The sequence below is a fragment of the Apus apus genome, chromosome 2, assembly GCF_020740795.1.
Source record: "Apus apus isolate bApuApu2 chromosome 2, bApuApu2.pri.cur, whole genome shotgun sequence".
NCBI classification, from domain to species: Eukaryota; Metazoa; Chordata; class Aves; order Apodiformes; family Apodidae; genus Apus; species Apus apus.
Genome location: NC_067283.1, coordinates 156,583,405 through 156,597,359, shown reverse-complemented (window position 1 = coordinate 156,597,359; position 13,955 = coordinate 156,583,405). Strand labels below are relative to the sequence as shown.

At 62.1% G+C, this 13,955-nt stretch overlaps 1 protein-coding gene across 1 annotated transcript in view; it reads left to right on the top strand.

Moving 5' to 3' along the window:
• Positions 1-13,955, top strand: part of LOC127381260 (maestro heat-like repeat-containing protein family member 1) — a 57,957-nt gene that overhangs the window by 7,892 nt on the left and 36,110 nt on the right. The window contains 12 exon segments of the mRNA XM_051611377.1: positions 3,115-3,266; positions 4,458-4,598; positions 6,210-6,302; positions 6,869-6,947; positions 9,359-9,472; positions 9,758-9,831; positions 10,467-10,586; positions 10,890-11,000; positions 11,838-11,982; positions 12,114-12,154; positions 12,684-12,825; positions 13,572-13,624. Coding sequence (XP_051467337.1) covers positions 3,115-3,266; positions 4,458-4,598; positions 6,210-6,302; positions 6,869-6,947; positions 9,359-9,472; positions 9,758-9,831; positions 10,467-10,586; positions 10,890-11,000; positions 11,838-11,982; positions 12,114-12,154; positions 12,684-12,825; positions 13,572-13,624 — 1,265 coding nt within the window.

The window sequence follows — 13,955 nt, the reverse complement described above, 5'->3', positions numbered from 1 at the left end:
CAGACCCTGAACCTTCTCTCCATCCCAGACCTCTGTCCTGCTGGGGATGGGGGAGGCTGGTGCTGGGCCAGCTCAGAGCCACTCGTGTCACTGTCCCCAGCTGGTCCCAGGATGTGACACTCCTGTGACACGAGGGGTTCCCCCCTTGTGATTCCCTCCTCCAGCCCTGGGCTGGCCCAGAGCTTCTGCTGGTGGGTTTGGTGCAGGAATACCAGGCTGTGACACAGTGTGACACGGTGTGACACGAGCCCCTGCTCCCTCCCAGCACAGCACCCTCTGGATTCGTGCTCTTCCTTCCATGCTTGGGCAAAACCAAGTGCTGGGCTGGGGGAGCTGAAGGTTCAAGGGCTCTGGCTGGTTCCACAGGAGCTGCTGGTGGCCTTGCTCTTATCTCTTGATGTTTACATCCATGGCCTGGGAATGCTGATGTGGCTCAGTGTGCTGGGAGTGACTGGGATGAGTGGGGGATGACTGGGGTGAGTGGGAGCTGCCCAGGAGGCTGCAGGGCTGGGTTCAGCAGCTTCTGTTCCTCCTGGAAACAGGGAGGTTGGTGTCTCAGCTGGTTCCTGGGCTCCCTGCAGGCCAGGAAGGGTTGGAAGTTGTTGGGTGTGAAGGGACCTTCAGGGCTCCTGTCCCTCTGTGTTGAGCTCAAAGGGAGAACGTGCAGCTCCTGAGCTGTGTCTGTGCAGGAACATCCCCAGAAGGTCATGGCCAAGGTCAAACCATCTTCCTGAACATGGAGCATCCTCCTTCCATCATGCACAGCCCGACCCCTGGGCTGGTTGAGAGTTGTAGAATAGAATCATGGAATTGTTCTGGCTGGAAAAGCTCTTCAGGATCCTCCAGTCCCACCTGTTCCCCCAGCCCTGCCAAGGCCACCCCTGCCCCATGTCCCTCAGCACCATCTCCAGGGCTTGGAAACCCCTCCAGGGATGGGGACTCCCCCCTGCCCTGGGCAGCCTGGGCCAGGCCCTGACAACCCTTGCCAGGAAGGAATTGTTCCCCAGATCCAACCTCAGCCTCCCCTGGCACAACTTGAGGCCGTTCCCTCTTGTCCCAGGGCTTGTTCCTGGGGAGCAGAGCCCGACCCCCCTGGCTCCAACCTCCTCTCAGGCAGCTGCAGAGCCAGCAGGTCTCCCCTCAGCCTCCTGTGCTCCAGGCTGGACACCCCCAGCTCCCTCAGCTGCTCCTGCTCACCCTGTGCTCCAGACCTGGAGATGTAGGTGTCACCTCCTGGGTTCCCAGCTCTCTGTGGCTCCTGTGTGATGTTTGCCAAGGCTTCCAATCACTGCAGGGCAGATGAGATCACTCTGGAGTCTGCACCACAGAAGTGGGTCTTTCTGGGTGGCTTTGCTGTTCCCAGGGTGGTCTCGTGCAGAGGGGCAGGGGCAGGGAGAGACACCAGGATGGTTCTAGGGAGCTTGATGTGGGATGGGAAGGTGGGTTTGGGGATGGGATCCTGCCTGTACCCTCTGGAAGAGCTGGTCCCACTTTCTGACTCAGGAGCTGAGCTGCCCTTGGTGGTCCTGCCATAGGGAGGGGAATGAATGAGCTTCCAGCTGCATCTTGTGAGGGTGGGGAGAGCCTGGCCCAGGTTGCCCAGGGAAGCTGTGGCTGCCCCATCCCTGGCAGTGTTGAAGGGCAGGTTGGATGGGGCTTGGAGCAGCCTGGGCTGCTGGGAGGGGTCCCTGCCCATGCACTGGGTGGGCTTTGAGGACCCTCCAACCCAAACCATCTGGGATTCTATGGAATCTAGATGTTCCCTGCTCCAAAAAGGGATTGGGGGGGATTTGGGGACCTCCAAGGTGGGCACTGATGGGAACTCTCAGTTCCTGCCCAAGGAGCAGCCAGCCCTGCCTGCCCCTGCCTGCTCTGGCAGCAGCACAAGCTCCTCCTGGCATCATCAGACCCTCCTGCTGGTGGCCCCTCATCCCCACATCCCCTCCAAGCCCTTCCCACCCTCCTGAGCCGTGGGGAGCAGGTTGGGGGGTTCTGGGAACAGGTTGGGGGGTTCTGGGATTGGTTTGGTGGGTTCTGGGCTTGGTTTGGGGGCTTCAGGGAGCAGGTTGGGGGGCTTTGGGATTGGTTTGGGGGGTTCTGGAAGGAGGCTGGGGGGTTCTGGGAGCTGTTGGGGGGTTCTGGGAGCAGACCAGGTCCCAGCCCAAGGGCAGTGGGCTCTCCCAGCTTTTCTGCCTGGCCTGCTGCTGGGTGACACGAGGGTGACACGAGGGTGACAGGCATGTGACTGGAATGATCTGCCTGGGAAGAGGTCAGGGAGTGACTCAGCTCTCAGGTCCTGCCAGGCTGCAAATAAACATCTCCTGCAGGAGGAGGCAGCAGAGGCTGGACCAGCTCCTTCCTCGGGGTCTCCTCCTCCTGCTTCCCCCTCTGGGGGGGATAAACGTGGGTGTTTGGAGCTTGTGCCCAGCGTGGGGACCTGCTTGTGCCCTTGAGTCATCCCAGCTCCCTGGGGCTGTGTGGCCCGTGGGTGGGAGGGAGGGAGCTCTGGGATCTCCTGCTGAGAGTCTGGGCACCAGTCAGCATGGAATCATGGAATGCCAGGTGGGTTGGGTTGGAGGGACCTTAGAGACCATCCAGTCCCAGCCCCAGCTTTCCTGGAGCCCCTTCAGGCACTGGAAGGTGCTCTCAGGTCTCCCTGGAGACTTCTCTTCTCCAGGCTGAACAACCAAATCCCAGCAGGAACAACAACCCCTGCCCACACTTGCAGCACTTGCTGGTTCAGGGACTGGACCAACTGGTTGAGCTGCTCTGCTCCAGCTTGCCCAGTGCCCTAGGACTGGAGTTCTTGGCTACTAAGGACTCCATGGGAACGACCCAGGTGGCAATTCCAGGCTGCTGGTTGGTTGAGCTGCTCTCTGGGTTCTCCCAGCACAAAGCAGCCTGTGTCCCTGCAGTGGCTCCTGGCCAGGATCCCTGGTAGCCAGGGCACCTCCTGGGAAGTGTCTCAGGCTGGCAGGGAAGTCCTGGTGCATCTGCTCCCCCTTGGGATGGTGCCCAGTGGAACAGCAGGGCAACCATCTGCTTTCTGGAGGGGTTTCAGCAGAGCCTGTTGTGTAGGCCTGCAGCATCTGACTCCACTGCTGTGTCTCTCAGCTCTGCAGCACTTCAGTGAGAGCATCCAGGAGTACCTGGCCAACCTGGACAAGGCCCCCGACCCCACGGTCAGGAAGGACACCTTCTCCAATGAGATCTTCAGTGCCTATGAAGTGCTCTTCAACAGCTGGCTGCAGCACAGGGAGGCCAAGGTGGGGACACCTGGGCAGGGGGACGTGGTGGGACCCCCCTGGGTGAGGAGCTGGGGGGGTTAGAATCATAGAATCATGAAGGTTGGAAGGGACCTGAAAGATCACCCAGCTCCAACCCCCCTGCCATGAGCAGGGAACCACCAGACCAGGCTGCACAAAACCTCATCCAGCCTGGCCTTAAAAACCTCCAGGGATGGGGCATCAACAGCCTCCCTGGGCAGCCCAGCCCAGCCTCTCACCACCCTGAGAGGGAAGAATTTTTACCTGATATCTGACCTGAACCTCCCCTCTCTCAGTTTAAAACCATCACCTTGTGAGTCTGACGTGGGCTTTGCAGCCCCTCAGCTCTGCCCCTTCTGAAGGGTGGGGTGTCCAGAAGGGTGAACCCCACCTCTGGTCCAGGGGAGGGTGTTTGTCTCCTGCAGCCCCACAGCTCAGCTCTGTTCCCTCTCATCCAATCCCAGACTGGGTTGGAGGGACCTCAAAGCCCACCCAGTGCCACCCCTGCATGGGCAGGGACACCTCCCAGCAGCCCAGGCTGCTCCAAGCCCCATCCAACCTGCCCTTCAACACTGCCAGGGATGGGGCAGCCACAGCTTCCCTGGGCAACCTGGGCCAGGCTCTCCCCACCCTCACAGCCCAGAATTTCTCCCTCCCATCTCAGCTCCAGCTCCCTCTGCCAGCTGGAAACCCTTCCCCCTGCTCCCATCCCTCCCTGCCCTTGTCCCAGGCCCCTCCCCAGCTTTCCTGGAGCCCCTTCAGGCCCTGGAAGGTGCTCTCAGGTCTCCCTGGAGCCTTCTCTTCTCCAGGCTGAACACCCCAGCTCTCCCAGCCTGGCTCCAGAGCAGAGCTGCTCCAGCCCTCCCAGCATCTCCAGGGCTCCTCTGGCCTCCTGTCCCATGGGGTGACATGTGCAGAACAAGCCTCTTGCTCCCCCAGGGCACTGGGGGCTTCTGCAGCCCTTTGGGGGACACTCTGGAGGTGTCTCCCCAGCTTTTGTGCTCTGCAGGGGTAGGTGACATATTTAGGCACCTCCTTCTCTGCTGAGCCCCCCCGTGCACTTAGGGCAACAAAACTGGGGGAGCTGCTGCCCCCAACCTGTGCTCAGAGGCTCCTGGAGGCTCAGGAGGAGCAGCTCCCTGGTCCCCCCAGGGGTTGCCCACACCAGTGACCCACAGTCTGTCCTTGCAGCTGAGACTGGCCGTGGTGGAGGCCCTGGGACCCATGAGTTACCTGATGCCCGGGGAGAAGCTGGAGGAGCAGCTCCCAAAACTGATTCCAGGCATCCTCAGCCTCTACAAGAAGCACACAGAGGCCTTCTACGTATCCAAGGTGAGCAGCTCCCAGTGCTGGTGGCACTGGGCAAGGACCCATCCCCAGAAGTGTTGACTGGGAGCCTGGCTGGGGGGTGGGCTGGGTAGGGAACCTCTGCCCAGCACCACGGTGGTTTGGGGGTGCCAAAGCCCCCCGTGAATCAGAGAGTGTCAGAGGCTGGCAGGGAGCTCTGGAGATCACCCCTGGCAGCCCCCAGAGCAGGGTCACCCCCAGCAGGGCCCACAGGAACCTCCAGAGGGGCTGGGGTGTCTCCAGAGAAGGAGCCTCCTCAGCCTCTCTGGGCAGCCTGGCCCAGGGCTCTGCCACCCTCACAGGCAACAAGTTCCTCCTCATGGGGAGCTTGACCCTCCTGTGCTCCAGCTTGTGCCCGTGGCCCCTTGTCCTGTCCCTGGGCAGCCCTGAGCAGAGTCTGGTCCCCCCTGCTGACCCCCTGCAGATACTGCTCAGCCTTGAGGAGACCCCCCCTCAGGCTCCTCCTCTCCAGCTGAACAGCCCCAGCTCCCTCAGCCTTTCCTCCCAGGCAGATGCTCCAGCCCCTCAGCATCTTGGGGGCCCTGCCCTGGACTCTCTCCAGCAGCTCCTTGGCCTTCATCCCCTGGGCAGCCCAGAGCTGGGCCCAGCTCTCCAGAGCTGTCCCCCCCAGGGCAGAGCAGAGGGGCAGGAGAACCTCCCTGACCTGCTGCCCACACTCTTCTTGATGCCCCCAGGAGCCCATGGGCCTTCTTGGCCCCCAGGGCCCATTGCTGGCTCATGGTCACCCTGCTGCCCACCAGGACCCCAGCTCCTGCTGCCCAGAGCTGCTCTCCAGCAGCTGCCCCCACCCTGTGCTGCTCCAGGGGTTGTTCCTCTACCCCTCTTGTTGAGCCTCAGGAGGTTCTCCCTTTGCCCAGCTCTCCAGCCTGCCCAGTGGAAGAAGGAGGGACCCTGGGCAGGGGCTCTGCCCATCCTGGGGAGCAACGTGAGGTTCCCTGGGATGGTGGCAGCAGCAAAGTGCTCTCAGAGCTTCCCTCAGCCGTGGTGTCCCTCAGCTGGTGCCCTGTCTCCTCCCAGCTGGACCTGCCTGCTCCCTCTCCCTGCCCCATCATCCCTCCTCCTGTGGAGCCCAAGGCTCAGATACTGTCCCCAGGGTTTCTGGGGGATGCAGTGACCTGCAGCCCATCTCTGCTGCCATCCCTGGGCACTCTGCCCCGTGCCTGGTTCTCAGGGTGCACCAGGTCACCACTCTCAGTGGACAAGGTGCCTCCTGGTGGCCTCTTGCTGTGACTCTGGGGGATGAGGCGGCTCCTGGGGTCCATGGCCTCTGCTCCTGCCCTCAGTCCCTCTCCTCGGGTTGATCTTCTCTCCTCCTGGAATCAGAAGCATGGGAGGGGTTGGGTGGGAAGTGACCTTTGAAGGTCACCCACTCCAACCAGGGGCATCTGCACCCAGACCAGGTTGCTCAGAGCCCCGTCCGACCTGACCGCGAATGTCTCTAGGGCTGGGGCCTCTCCCACCTCTCTGGCAGTGTCCCACCACCCTCAGCCCTCAAGGGTTCCCTCCTGAGGTTTCCTCCGACTCCTCTGGAGTCGGTCCCTGGTGCTCATGGTCTCCTGCTCTCTTGCTGAGCAGAGCCTGTGCCAGATCCTGGAAGCTTCTGTCAACATCGGCAGCCGCAGCCTGGACGTGCAGCTGGACTCTCTGCTGGGGACCCTGCACCCCCAGGTAGGGGCTGGGCAGGGAGAGACCACCCTGGGGGTGCTGGGGGGAAGGGGCTTCTTGCGGGGGGCAACGTGGGGCTTGAGGCTTCCCCTGAGCAGGGCGTTTTGTGTCCCCTGGTTCTGCCCCTCAGCCTGGGGCTGGGGTCAACTGACCCCTCAGTCAGTTGGAGGTGACACCAGGGTGGGTGGGAGTGCTGGTCTGTCTGAGGGCAGGAAGGGTCTGCAGGGGGTGGTGGGTGGGCTGGATCCATGGGCTGGGGAGCTGGATGCAGGGGCTGGGGGAGCTGGATGCAGGGGCTGGGGGAGCTGGATCCAGGGGCTGGGGGAGCTGGATGCAGGGGCTGGGGGAGCTGGATCCAGGGGCTGGGGGAGCTGGATGCAGGGGCTGGGGGAGCTGGATCCAGGGCTGGGGGAGCTGGATCCAGGGCTGGGGGAGCTGGATGCAGGGGCTGGGGGAGCTGGATCCAGGGGCTGGGGGAGCTGGCCAGGCTGGATCCAGGGGCTGAGGCTCTGCAGGCTGTTGGCTCCTGTTGCAGGTGACCTCCCTGATGGCAGCTCTTTCTCCTGCAGATCTGTGCTCCTGCAGATCCCTCTGTCCCCCTGGCTGTGAAGAACCACACTGAGGTTCTCCGGTGCTTTACCGTGCTGGGTATGGCTGAGCTGGGCTGTCCCAAAGCCCTGGGGGGGTTGGGTGTGCTGTCCCATGGCCCGAGTTTGTCCTGGTGTCGTGTGGGCTTCTCCAAGGAGTTGCTGAGGTGTGGTGAGGAGAGCTTTGCTCCTGCTGGTCCCACCTGGGCTTGGGGGTGTCACAATCCGACTGGGACTTCCAGTCGCTTTTGAGCACCTCGTTTCTGTGCTGCTCCAGCTGGGGCTTTCGGTCCAACCCTCTGCCAGAAGCTGGTGGAACACCCACTGGTGGCCACCGGGCTCATCAAGATAAAACCCCACCATGTGCTCCTTGTGGGAAGAGCTGGGAGGGTTCTCAGCATCGGGCTCTCCCGGAGCTTGGGCTGCGGGGCTGGGAAGGGGGAGCTGGTTCCTCACCACCCCCCCAAGGCTGGCACCTCCTGGGAGGTTTACCACCTGGGAGGGCTCATTAAGGGGGGATTTCAGGCAGTTCAGGGGGGGTGAAGGTTCGAGGAAGAGCAAAACGTGGGAAACAAAAAGGAGAGGAAATGTTTCCAGTGATAACCCAGCAACGGGGCGTGTGTGTCCAGTGGGACTGGCCCAGCCTGCACTGGTTTGAGGATGAGGGACTGGGAAGGGTGAAGGCAGAGATGGAGGGCTGCCCGACCTTGGTCTCCCCTCCAAGGGGTCGTGCTCTGCCTGGAGGGCTGTGGCTCGAGGGGAAAAACAGCAGGGGCTCTGGCCCCTTAGGATGGTGCTGAGATGTTCTCGTTGCCCGGTGAGACCCGCGGGGAACACGTGGCTCCTCCAGGATGGCAGGACCCCCTGGGGTCTGGCAGGGTGACCCGGAGGCCCTGCAGCCATCCAGCAGGAGCTGGGCAAAGAGGAACCTCATGAGGTTCAGCCAGAGCAAGTGCAGAGTCCTGCACCTGGGGAGGAACAACGTGCACCAGGACAGGCCGGGAGCGGATCTGCTGGAGAGCAGCTCCCTGGAGAAGGACCTTGGAGCCCTGGTGGACAACAAGTTCTCCATGGGACAAGGGACAACCATGTGCCCTTGTGGGCAAGAAGGCCAGTGGTATCTTGGGGTGCATCAAGAACAGTGTCTCCAGCAGATGGAGGGAGGTTTCTCCTCCCCCTCTACTCACCCTGCTGAGACCTCACCTGGAGTGTTGTGTCCAGCTCTGGGCTCCCCAGTTCCAGAGGGACAGGGAGATGATGGGAAGAGTCCAAGGGAGGCTACAAGGATGATGAAGGGACTGGAGCACCTGCCTGATGAGGGAAGGCTGAGAGACCTGGGGCTGTTCAGTCTAGAGAGGAGAAGCCTGAGGGGGGATCTAATGAATCTCTATCAATACATGAGGGCAGCAAGAAGGCAGGACAAGCTCTTGTCACTTGTGCCCTGGGTTAGGATGAGGTTGTTCCCTCCAGGGACCTTCCCAAAGCACCTGCCTCAGACTCCAGGGTTTCCTCAGAGCCTTTTAAGCCCATGGAGACCTCTCCAGGAGGCAGGGCCTGCAGCTCAACATGCCCATGGGCAGGGGCAGCAGATCTAGTTGGACTTCAGGGGTGCCCAGCTCACCTGAACCCCTCGTTGGTGCATCCTGGGGACAACTGCTGCTGGTGCTGGCCCAGGTGCCTGCAGACCCTGGGAGCACAGAGGGTTGGGCAAGGGGTGAGGGCTGATCCACAGCTGGAACCTCCTCAGCCTGGTCCTGGAGCTCCATGGCTGGAGCCTCCCAGGATTCTGGGTCTCCTTCCTGAGTGGGAAGGAGAAGAGCAGTGGTGTGACCACCTGCTGTGGTGTCCCTGTCGCAGCTGGATGGTGTCCCTTTCTTGCCAGTGTTCCTGAAGGCACAACTGCTGCCTGGGCCCGAGGGATCTTCAGGCTGCCCTGCCTTGGAGCAACCCAACCTCCCCAAAGACAGGCTGGGAGAGTTGGGGTGTTCAGCCTGGAGAAGAGAAGGCTCCAGGGAGACCTGAGAGCACCTTCCAGTGCCTGAAGGGGCTCCAGGAAAGCTGGGGAGGGGCTTGGGACAAGGGCAGGGAGGGATGGGAGCAGGGGGAAGGGTTTCCAGCTGGCAGAGGGAGCTGGAGCTGAGATGTGAGGGAGAAATTCTGGGCTGTGAGGGTGGGGAGAGCCTGGCCCAGGTTGCCCAGGGAAGCTGTGGCTGCCCCATCCCTGGCAGTGTTGAAGGGCAGGTTGGATGGGGCTTGGAGCAGCCTGGGCTGCTGGGAGGTGTCCCTGCCCATGCAGGGGTGGCACTGGGTGGGCTTTGAGGTCCCTCTAACCCAAACCAACCTGGGATAGGATGGTTCTGTCCAAAGCCCTGCCAGGCTGCTGGGGTGGGATGTCTCCATCTAAGGCCATGGTGGCTGCAGCCCCCAAGCCTGGGGCTGTCCCCAGCCCTGAGGGTGGCCTTGGCTCCACAGCCTGCTCCTTCCCGGACCGTGTGCTGACCTTCCTCCTCCCAAAGCTGGAGAGCAGCAACGAGAGGACCCGGGTGGGGACACTGCTCATCATGAGGCAGATCATCAACAGTGCCCGTGAGTACCAGCACTGCTGCCACCCACCCTCCTGGGCTTCCAGGCAGGATTTGTCCCTCCTGCCTTTCCATGGGTCCCCTCATTCCCCTGCTGGGGTGTGTGGGATGAGGAGAGGAGCCCAGCCGTGGCTGCAGGGTCAGGGAGAAGGGAACCACTTTGGAAACGGGGGCAGGGGAGGAACCTTCCCAGCCAGGGAGGGGAGATGTTTGGGATCAGCAGCTCCACCCCTGACGTCTCACAAGTGTCACAGCCCTTCACAGCCTGACTGTCTTCTTCTTGGTTCAGCCTCTCAGATGGAGATTAAAAAGCCTTTCATCCTTTCTTCTATGAGACTTCCTCTGCAGGACAGCAGCAACAAGGTGAGCTGAGCTTCTGCTCCTCTGCAGGTCTCTGCTCCCCAGGAACAAGCCCTGGGACAAGAGGGAACGGCCTCAAGTTGTGCCAGGGGAGGCTGAGGTTGGATCTGGGGAACAATTCCTTCCTGGCAAGGGTTGTCAGGGCCTGGCCCAGGCTGCCCAGGGCAGGGGGGAGTCCCCATCCCTGGGGGGGTTTCCAAGCCCTGGAGATGGTGCTGAGGGACATGGGGCAGTGGTGGCCTTGGCAGGGCTGGGGGAATGGGTGGGACTGGAGGATCCTAAAGGGCTTTTCCAACCCATTCCCTGACTCCACGAGAGCTGCTGCTGAGGAGCAGGGCCCAGCCTGCAGGGCTGGCAGGGACACTGGTGGCTGCTGGTGCCTGAGCTCACGGGGGGGTGACCCACCTGCACAACCCAACCTTGGCTTTGCCAGGTGCACCCACAGGTGGTGGGTGTGGTTTCCATGGGCTCCTGCCCTGTCCCTCTTGGCTCACCCCATGGAGAGCTGACCCTGCTGTGAGGGGCTGGCTGTGCTGGCCCAGCTGAGACCCTTCCCCCCCAGCCCGCAGGAGGTGAGGGGCAAGGAGGAGACCCCGTTCTGCTCCCACCCACACTGTTCTCCCCTCTCTGCCCTGCAGGTGAAGAGGGCCCTGGTGCAGGTGACCAGTGCCATGGCTCACCACGGGTACCTGGAGCAGCCTGGTGGAGAGGCCATGGTGGAGTTCCTGGTGCGGCAGTGCGCCCTGAGCCCGCAGGCGGTAGGGACAGCAGGGCTGGGAGCAGCTCCTCAGGGGCTTGGGAAGGGGCTGCACGTGGGAGCTGGGGCTGCCCCATCCCTGGAGGTGTTGAAGGGCAGGGTGGATGGGGCTGGGAGCAGCCTGGGCTGCTGGGAGGTGTCCCTGCACATGCAGGGGGTTGGAACCTGATGATCTTTAAGGTCCTTTCCAACCTCCACCATTCAGAGGTTCCCTGCAGGAATCACCCAGAGCTGCTCCCAGCTGGATGCAGCTGCCAGCCCTGCTGCTCAGTCCCTGCTGACCTGGGCTCTCCCTCTTTTCCAGCAACCCAAGAAGCAGCCCCTGGATGCTGATGACCTCACGAGTGACAGTGTCCGGAGCATCAGCATCAACACCCTCTTTCTGCTCAGCACCACAGTGCACAGGATGAACAACGTGAGTCTGCAGGGCTGGCTCTGGCCCCAGAGCCCCCAGCCATGCTGGAGGCCCCACTGTGCCCTCAGCACAGCCACCACCACCAGGTCTGCCAGGCAGGATGGGTTGTCCCCACTCCCAACCCTTGTAGGAGCTGTTGCCACCACCCCCTTCCCCTCTGAGGACAGGGCTTTGGTTTGGGAAGTTGTTCCTCCCTGAGGATCCATGTGTACCCACCTGAGCAGCTTCTTGAAAGGTGGAGCAAGGCTGGGGGGCTGGTTCAACAGAGACATGGAGCTGTTGGAACAGGTCCAGAGGAGGCCCCGGAGATGCTGGGGGGGCTGGAGCAGCTCTGCTCTGGAGCCAGGCTGGGAGAGCTGGGGTGTTCAGCCTGGAGAAGAGAAGGCTCCAGGGAGACCTGAGAGCACCTTCCAGTGCCTGAAGGGGCTCCAGGAAAGCTGGGGAGGGGCTTGGGACAAGGGCAGGGAGGGATGGGAGCAGGGGGAAGGGTTTCCAGCTGGCAGAGGGAGCTGGAGCTGAGATGTGAGGGAGAAATTCTGGGCTGTGAGGGTGGGGAGAGCCTGGCCCAGGTTGCCCAGAGAAGCTGTGGCTGCCCCATCCCTGGCAGTGTTGAAAGGCAGGTTGGATGGGGCTCCCTCAGGAGGGAGTCAGAACTAGATGAGCTTTGAGGTGCCTTCCAACCCAACCCAGTCTGGGACGGGATGATCTTCCCCCTCAACAAAAGGCCTTTGAGCTGAGATCTCCTCCTCTCCCTCAGTCTCCATCCCACCCCCCGGCTCTTGCTGCCTCCCCTGCTCCTCCAGCAGGGCTGGGCTCCATGCTCCCCTCTCCTGGCAGGTCCTGTGGCCCTACCTGCTGGAGTTTGTCACCCCCATGCAGTTCACCAACGCCCTGACCCCGCTCTGCAAGAGCCTCATGTACTTGGCCATGAAGAAGCAAGAGGAGGGAGAAAAGGCCTCGCTCATCCGCTACGACCTGAACGGTCAGTGCAGGGGGGTGGGCCACCTGGGGACCCCCCTGCAGGGCAGGTGGTCCCTGGTCTGCTTGCTGGGAGCTTGGAGGAAGCCTGGGAGATGTTGTCTGAAGGTGTTTTTCTTTCCCTCCTGTTGGCAGCAAACCTTCCCTCTCCCTACGCCCTCACGACCCGACTGCTGGTGAGTGGCTTGTGGGCAGAGCCCTCCCCTTCTCCTGCACCTCCCAGGAAACCACCTTCCCTCCCCTGTCCCAGATGGACTAAGATGGGCCCACCCTGGGCCAGCAGGCAGGGTGACTGTCCCTTTTCCCCCTGCTCCTCCAGGCAGGAGTGCCCACGTCCCCAACCCTGGTGCACCTCTTGGGGACACCCCATCCCCTCCACGTCTCCGTGCAGGCTGTGAGAGCTCAGACTCCCTCAGAGCCTTGTCCACGGGGTGTGCAGACCTCCAGCTCTTCTCAGAGGGCCTTGAGAAGCTGTCCCTCAGCCCTGGAGAGGCTGGAGATCCTTCCCCTTCCCCCAGGGTGTGGAGAAACGTTCTCTCCTGCCATCACCAGGCGCGAGAGCCGGGAGCTCATGTCCCGTCGCCATCCATCACCTCCTCTTATTGCATTGCTGGGCTTTGACTTTCACGTTTGGGGCCTGGCAAGCTGGGAGAGGTGCTCTCTGCACCACCACCCCCCAGCTCGTGATCCCTCCCTGCCCTGCAGGTTGTCTCCTCCCAGCCCTTCCTGGGGGAGAGGCGCGGGGCGGCCGCGCTGCGCCTGCTGCTGGTGCTGCCCCGCAGCCTCCACCCCGCGCTGGAGCCGCTCTGGAGCAAGAGGGTTCCTCTCCTGGTGGAGCACATAGAAGGTAGGAAGGGGTTTGTTGGCGTTTGGTTTGTTGTTTGTGGTTTTTTTTTTTTTTGGCTTGGGAGAAGCTCTCTGCTGGACTCCACCTTCTGCCAAAGGACAGGCGGTGGGGGGCTTGGCCAGCGGGCTGGTGGTGCTTGGTGTGGTGGGGCTCTTTGGAGAAGGGTTGGTTCCTGTTTTAGAAGGACAAGGGTGAGCAGGAGCAGCTGAGGGAGCTGGGCAAAGGAGGCTGAGGGGAGACCTGCTGGCTCTGCAGCTCCTGAGAGGAGGTTGGAGCCAGGGGGGTCGGGCTCTGCTCCCCAGGAACAAGCCCTGGGACAAGAGGGAACGGCCTCAAGTTGTGCCAGGGGAGGTTGAGGTTGGATCTGGGGAACAATTCCTTCCTGGCAAGGGTTGTCAGGGCCTGGCCCAGGCTGCCCAGGGCAGGGGGAAGTCCCCATCCCTGGAGGGGTTTCCAAGCCCTGGAGATGGTGCTGAGGGACATGGGGCAGGGGTGGCCTTGGCAGGGCTGGGGGAATGGTTGGGACTGGAGAATCCTAAAGCTCTTCTCCCATCCCTGGTTCTCTGCCTCCAGTCACCTGGTGTCACTCCTTGGCTCCCTCCTGCCTTTGTCCCTCGGGGGGCTGTCCCTGCTCTGCTCAGTGCAGCACCTCCAGCATTTGAGACCCACCTGCCCTTGCTTTGGGATGTCCCGGGGGGTGAGATACCAGTGTGAAAAAACAATAACTAAATGTGCTTTTCTCCTAGAGAACACAGAGAAGTCCCTGTCCCAGAAGGAGTGGGAAGAGAAGCTGCTGCTGGTAAGTGTCCATGTGCTGGGGTGGACACGGGGGGTGGTGGAAGGAAGGCAAGTGGCAACCAACCCCCTTGGCTGGGCTGAGTGTGCAGGACAGAGCCAGGGCTGGGTCTCCAGGGGGTTCCTCCTCACCCCCCTGGTCCTGGTGGCCACTTGTGGTCACACTGCTGGAGATGCAGGTCAGCATCTGGGGGGGTGACTTGCAGGTCCTGCAGGACGGGGCTCAAGAAGCTTTCAGGTTGGCTGGGGGGTCAGGAACTGCCATCCTAGGAGCCTCCCCCTGCTTAATTGCAGAGCCTCCCATTAGGGCATGGGGGAGTAATGAGGAGGGGGTG